The sequence below is a fragment of the Nanorana parkeri genome, unplaced genomic scaffold, assembly GCF_000935625.1.
Source record: "Nanorana parkeri isolate BGI_ZX_2015 unplaced genomic scaffold, ASM93562v1 scaffold2984, whole genome shotgun sequence".
In the NCBI taxonomy this organism is placed as follows: Eukaryota; Metazoa; Chordata; class Amphibia; order Anura; family Dicroglossidae; genus Nanorana; species Nanorana parkeri.
The window spans coordinates 6,705-13,998 of record NW_017309252.1 but is presented as its reverse complement, the minus strand read 5'-3'; the positions used below and the strand labels follow the sequence as shown (position 1 = coordinate 13,998).

General features: G+C 49.0%; 1 protein-coding gene across 1 annotated transcript in view; it reads left to right on the top strand.

The window, feature by feature from the left end:
* Positions 1 to 6,643, top strand: part of LOC108802616 (olfactory receptor 2M3-like) — a gene marked incomplete at its 3' end in the record, with an annotated part of 13,860 nt that extends 7,217 nt beyond the window's left edge. The window contains exon 2 of the mRNA XM_018574472.1: positions 6,564 to 6,643. Within this exon, the coding sequence (XP_018429974.1) occupies positions 6,564 to 6,643 (80 nt within the window). The remainder of the gene's footprint in view (positions 1 to 6,563) is intronic.
* Between the last annotated feature and the right edge of the window lie 651 nt (positions 6,644 to 7,294).

Sequence of the window (7,294 nt, the reverse complement as noted above, 5' to 3'; positions counted from 1 at the left end):
CACAAAGCTGTCGCCCCTCTTCTGGGGGGGGGGGGGGGGAGTGCGTCTTATGGAGCGAAAAATACAGTATATATATATGAATTAGTTTACAAACCCTTACCACCAGCCGCCGTTTATAAATGGTAGACAAGTGGTTAATGAAATAAATGTTTTCACCTTTTTTCCATCATTTGTTGTAGCTCGGTGCAGCCACTTCCTGTCTACATGCACTCCAGCGATGGCTATATGGCATTTCTCAGGGTGGGTTTCCTGATGGTGACAACCCTGACAATGCGACCACTTGTAGTCTCCATTGGAAGCTGTGTGACAGGTAGGGTTTACACCTGTCTGGGATTCACCTGGACAGTCCAGGTTTTGAGTCCTGTATGTGCTGTGTCCGTGTTCCAGGCCAGCTGAAACCCGGACACAAGATGTCACAATGTCAAGCAGACAGGGGCAACCACGGGGTCCTGGTATTCCAACTTGAGTGCATGGAGGAGGCACGGGACACGGAGGGACACTGGAACTTGGGGAGAAAGGAGGTGTCTGAAACACAAAGTGTAGATAATTCTTGAAGGGCACAATGTCCTGGCTGTCTCTCCTCTCTCTACTGGCAGTCTCTCCTCTCTTTCCCCTGACTTCCTCTTCTCGCTCTCTCCTGGCTGTCTCTTCTCGCTCTGTCCTGGCAGTCTCTTCTATCTCTCTGCTGGCTTTTTCCTCTTTGCTCTCTCCCTGACTGTCTCTCCTCAGTCTCTCTCTCCTGGCTGTCTCTCCTCTCTCTCTCCTGGCTTTTTCCTCTTTGCTCTCTCTCTCCTGGCTCTCTCTCCTCTCTCTTCTCCCTGGCTGTCTCTCCTCTCTCTCTCCCCTGGCTGTCTCTCTTTGCTCTCTCTCTCCTGGCTGTCTCTCCTCACGCTCTCTCTCTCCTGGCTGTCTTTCCTCTCTTTCCCCTGGCTTCCTCTTCTCGCTCTCTCCTGGCTGTCTCTCCTCTCTCTCTCCCCTGGTTGTCTCTCTTTGCTCTTTCTCTCCTGGCTGTCCCTCCTCACGCTCTCTCTCTCCTGGCTGTCTCTCCTTGCTCTGTCTCCTGGCTTCCTCTTCTCGCTCTCTCCTGGCTGTCTCTTCTCTCGCTCTCTCCTGGCAGTCTCTTCTCTCGCTCTCTCCTTAGTGTCTCTTCTCGCTCTCTCCTGGCAGTCTCTTCTCTCGCTCTCTCCTTACTGTCTCTTCTCTCTTTCTGCTGGCTTTTTCCTATTTGCTCTCTCTCCTGGCTCTCTCCCTGACTGCCTCTCCTCAGTCTCTCTCTCCTGGCTGTCTCTCCTCTCTCTCTCCTGGCTTTTTCCTCTTTGCTCTCTCTCTCCTGGCTCTCTCCTGGCTGTCTCTCCTCTCTCTTCCCCCTCGCTGTCTCTCCTCTCTCTCTCCCCTCGCTGTCTCTCCTCTCTCTCTCCTGGCTTTTTCCTCTTTGCTCTCTCTCTCTCCTGGTTGTCTCTCCTCTCTCTTTCCCCTGATTGTCTCTCCTCACTCTCTCTCCTTGCTTTTTCCTCTTTGCTCTCTCTCCTCTCTCTCCCCTGGCTGTCTCTCCTCTCTCTCTCCTGGCTGTCTCTCCTCTCTCTCTCCTGGCTGACTCTCCTTGCTCATTTTCCTGGCTGTCTCTCCTCACGCTCTCTCTCTCCTGTATATCCTCCAAAAAAGAATTGCTGTGTAGAGTGTTTGAGTTTCACTTGAACAAAGGGCTGACAGGGTGACTACGCAGGAGAACAATCATTAGACAAGGACAAAGTGGCGCAACAATTTCATAGCGACACCCTTGCTGCTTTTTGTTCTTTCTTCTCGGCTGTTGTCATCTCGGGTCAGAGTGCACATAGACTTTTGTATCTTTTTGTGATTCAATGTAATGTCGGTGGAAAGCAGCATTATGGAGCCGCGCATGGTGATGATTATTGTTTATGTCGAGTATCATGTTGATTTGCATTTATTCTTTCAAGGGTTGGGGGTGGTGTAACTGCAGTCATAGTAAGCCATGCGATTGCAATGAGGCCCAGAAACACAGGAGAACCCCCGTGATGGATACAGAGTAATCCATGCACTTAGCAATGTATATCTGTAGAACCTATAGCAGGCAGTGGCGTAACAATCGCCATAGCGACCCATGCGGCCGCTATGGGGCCCGGGACACAGGGGGGCCCGGCCAGATGGCGAGCGGACCGCCTGGCATCCTCTGCTGGCGGCTTTCACTAGCGGCTCTGAAGAAGAATGCATTGCTGTTCAGATCACTGGCCGTAATCTGTGCAGCAGCGTGTTTGTCTCTAGAGCCGCTGCTGAGTCAATGAGAGCCAGCAGCAGCGGTGGAGGAGGCCGGACCCGGCAGTGGAGGAGGAGGCGGGGCCTGGTGACGGAGAAGGAGGCGGGGCCCGGTGACGGAGAAGGAGACGGGCCCAGCGACGGAGGAGGAGGCGGGGGCCCATCAGCGAGCATGGAGGAAGAGGAGGCGGACAGGTAAGGAGTGCAAGAGGTTCCGTGCTGCCCTCATTAGTGCCTCCAAACAACGAAACCGGGGGTGGGAGTCGCCATTCAGTTGTGTCTAGACCAGCAAGATGTCTGAATACGGCCTACTTTGGTTACAAGTTTTTTTCTTTACCTCAGACCGATACATGGCACTTGTCCATCCTTTCATATTGGTCTCGCTCAGGGGCGTAACTAGAAATCACAGGGCCCCATAGCGGCCGCCTGGGTCACTATGGCGATTGTTACGCCACTGGTCTCGCTTTCTCTTTTTATTCAGTTATGTAGAATTGCATGAATTTGGAGTTACAGAGATGTTTCACCCATAAAGTCCTATATCTTAGTTCTAAATGAACTGTTGATTTAATTGTAGCGCTCACCCCCGAAGGAGCCGCTGAATATGAACTTGGGCTCTCCCACCGGCCCCTTTCCAGATCCAGCAACACCGACACTCCGGGACAGAACGGGCTCGAGTCGTAGGGTCTTTTTAGCAATTATTGTACAGGATCAACTAGGAGAGAGGGTTTGGGATTCTAGGATACCCGGGTAATAATTCAGAGGACTCTGTATTCTCCAGTAGCAACGGCTTGTATCAGTAGCACAATGGTCCTTTAAGAGCGACCAGTAATAGAAACAGCACAGAGGACAGCCAGGGTAGTCCAGGACCTTGAGAGAGAACTATCTCTAGACTTCTCATGCAACAGCTGGCTGCTCTTCAGTAAAAGTGCCTGAGAATAGGGTGAGGGATCTCTTACAGGGTTCCAGACGGTAGCTCTCACCAGCTCCTCTGCGACACTCCTCAAAAAGCAGATTCCACCTCAAGCCCGGCTTCCATCAGGTTTCCTTTCAGCAGCATTTGAAGTCTCTGGGCCCCCAGCATATGCCACTCGCTGAGGCGCATACCAGATATTCAGTAGAATCTTCGGCCTCTAGGCCCTCAGCATTTGCCACTTGCTGAGGCGCATACCAGATATTCAGTAGAATTTCAGCATCTGCCACGTGCTGAGACCCATGCCAGGTATCTGCAGTATGTTAGGCCTCTAGGCCCCCAGCACCAGAGTCCTAGGCCAGGCATCTTCTATCACACAGACCTCCTCCCATGGAGGGCCCCTGGGTTCTGGAAAATGTCCCTAAACCTTTTATCACCTGCCTTCAGCCACACCTCTGAGTCAGCCTGCTCAGGGATTGGCTAGAGTCAGGCGCACAGTCACAGCCTGAGGATGGATCCTCCCTCACTGTATGCTGAGTCCTCAACCCAGCAACAGGGGGAAGCAATCAATCCAGCAAACTCAGGGAAACCTGTAGGACGCAGAACTCAGAGCCAAACAGCATCTAGACCAGTGGTTCTCAACCTGTGGGTCGCGACCCAAAAGTGGGTCGCAACCCACAGTTGAGGGGGTCCCCATGTGCTGCTCCAGGTAAGAGGCTCCTCAGCCTCCTCCTAGCGCAGCAGTGTCCGTTCTCCTAGATGGCCCTGAAGCAGCAGTGGCCGGAGAGGATCAGAGAGAGGGGAGCAGGCAGGAGTGAGGTGAGGTGAGTGCTTGATCACCACAGAGCCCGCACTGGGCACCACAGAGCCCACACTGGCCACCACAGAGCACGCACTGGGCACCACAGAGCCCACACTGGGCACCACAGAGCACGCACTGGATGCCACCAGAGAGTCCCACTAACCAACTGAGAGCCCGCAGAGCCTCCTGAGAGCCCACACAGGTACTAGTATTGGTGCATCACTAAATTTTACGTTTGGGGGTCACCACAACTTGGCAAATGGTACCAAGGGGTCCCGGCCCTAGAAAGGTTGAGAACCACTGATCTATACTGATTACAGTCCACATATACACTAGATTTAGTAGCGACATAATAGAGGGCGCTACGTAATCATCCACTGAATTTTATGAACTTTAATTATGAGATATCCCTGATGAAGTTCCCAATATCACTTTCAGGCCAGCCGCTACAAAACCTGACATGAGCCAGGACAAGCAGTGAGCAGGGGAGGATTCCGCCTCGGGCAACACCAAGGCCATCATAAACCATCCTGTGTTGGTTGTCACCTAGTTGGGCACCAACCATTCTGTAATACCTTCCAGGTAGTTTCCTCATCATGTTGCAGCAACTCCAGTACGGCGCAGCTGAGAATCTCTCCAGAGTTCTAGAAAAAAATGTGTTTGGTACCCTGGAGCTCCGATATACCATATATATCCCTTTATATGAATTGTAGTAGGTCGTCTAGGTCATGTAACCAGAGTTAATGAGCACAAAAAAATGGTAACAGTGTTCTCAAAGGAGAAGACACTGTGAGAGATGGTTACTAAACAGACCGAGACCTTTTTCTTGTAAAAGTATAAACTTTATTGGTTACAAAATCTCATATTTTTCGCACCAGTTACTCCATTTCTATAGCAAAATCTACATATAAAAAACAACGTTGTCCATAACATTCATACAAGCATTCTTCCATACATACTATGCACTCACACAGATTACAGCAATTACTATCTTCAAAACTTCTAAAGAGGGAATTCTCCCAATGTAACTTTTAGGCCCTCTCGGTACTTTTTTTTCCCCTCTTTGAAGATGTAAAAAATACAGTTCTCTATAATCAGTACAATTTGAGGCAAAAACAGTCCACTATCTTCATATATATATGCTCTGGTCTCAATATTTCAACCCTTTCGATGAGTGAATTAGTTTTAAAAAGTCTCAATTACTTTGTTGCAAAAAGTCATTCAAACTTTCCCAGTGAAATGAAGTTCCTCTTGGTGTTAGATCTATTGCAAGGGGGAGACCTGTGTGGGACCAATGGAGCTAGTGTAACGGTCGACCCCGAGAGGGCCTAAAAGTTACATTGGGAGAATTCCCTCTTTAGAAGTTTTGAAGATAGTAATTGCCGTAATCTGTGTGAGTGCATAGTATGTATGGAAGAATGCTTGTATGAATGTTATGGACAACGTTGTTTTTTATATGTAGATTTTGCTATAGAAATGGAGTAACAGGTGCGAAAAATATGAGATTTTGTAACCAATAAAGTTTATACTTTTACAAGAAAAAGGTCTCGGTCTGTTTAGTAACCATCTCTCACAGTGTCTTCTCCTTTGAGAACACTGTTACCATTTTTTTGTTTTCTCCAGAGTTCTGCCTGTGTGATGACCCCAGAGAGGAACTCATACTGAGTTAATAGATACAGCAATGCTTCTCTCTCTACCAGGGTGAACCCAGATGTCTGCTAGCCAGTGCAGCCCAGGAGAGGAGTTTCTTGGTAGATGAGAGATGAGGGGTTGTGTACTGCTCTTTTTCATGTACTGTAATTAGACATGTGGATTATAATGGGGAATATTACACTGTAATGTTCCCTATTATAATCTATTTCTCTGATTAAATGATTACAGACAGGCCTCTGTTCTATCCAAGTTTGAGACTACGTTAGAATGTGTGACCAGTGACGTGGTCACGCATTTTAACGTAATCTCGCCCAGTTTTTCGGCGGTGGAATAGGTTAAGCATTACAACGCTTTCTCCGCTGTTCCAGGGCAGATCGGCATCGCAAATCTTATGTGTAGGAGAACCAATCTGCCCTGGAACAGCTGATCGGTCCTGAAATGTCACTTCTCTCCGACTTTGTGAGTGCGGTGGAATGTGAGATTGCAGTCGGAAAGAAGTGACATTTCAGGACCGATCAGCTGTTGAAGGGCAGATCGGTTCTCCTGCACATGCGATTTGCGATGCTGTTCTGCCCTGGTACAGCTGGGAAAGAGCTGGAATGCTTCACCTATTGGTGGTCACACATTCCACCGCCGAAAAACTGGGCGGGATTACGTTAAAACGTGTGACCATGTCGCCGGTCACACATTCTAACGTAGTCACAACCTTTGATAGTCCCCTCTTGGGAGGGCGGTCCAAGATAAAATCTTGCACCAGGGCCCTTTGGTTATTAGGTCCGCCACTGTGTTGGAGGACACTAGTCTGGGTAATAGTGTATTCATTCTGCATATTGCTACCCATGAAACTACCTATAAAGGAGACCTTAGGAGGGTGGGCCAAAATGCCTGACGACAACGTGGTCCTGAGTTTCAGTTTTCTGCTCCCAGGATGGCAAACTCAACATGAGGAGACCAGATTCACCTCCATATCAGTTCCTGGACATGGGACCTTTTGACCTGCTGACAACGTATTACCAGACAGAAAGAGAAGGAACTCTTCAACACTAATAATAAGACAGAAATAAAAATGCTTTTCTTTAGTGTTGTTGGGGAAGGCCGGAACTTCTGCAGGGAAAATTGTGGTAAGGCCAAACATCCAGTCTGTCTATGGCAACAGTACGTTGAGTTTGATCTTTGGTAAGAAGGCATAGTGACCTGCAGCATGAGGCTGATCAGTAAAGATAGTCCCTTCTATGAGTTTCACGAAGGACATTGACAAGCCCAAAACAACTATCTACAAAATAGAAAGAAGCAAATATCTACAACAATGCCATGATGCTTAACTGACTCTTTAAAGGAGAACTATGGGGTCAGGGCTTTTCTCCATAGTTCTCCTTAGTGTAACGGGAGGACACAAACTAGTGTCCTCCCGTCACCCTAGGCTCAGTATATAGGGAGCTACACCTCCCGGTATACTGAGGCAACGCAGCTGAAGCAGATCCCGACAATTATGTCTGGGTGAGTGACAGCTGGCTCTGCCTATCTAGAGGCAGAGCCAGCTGTCACTCACCCAGACATAATTGTCGGGATCTGCTTCAGCTGCGTTGCCTCAGTATACCGGGAGGTGTAGCTCCCTATATACTGAGCCTAGGGTGACGGGAGGACACTAGTTTGTGTCC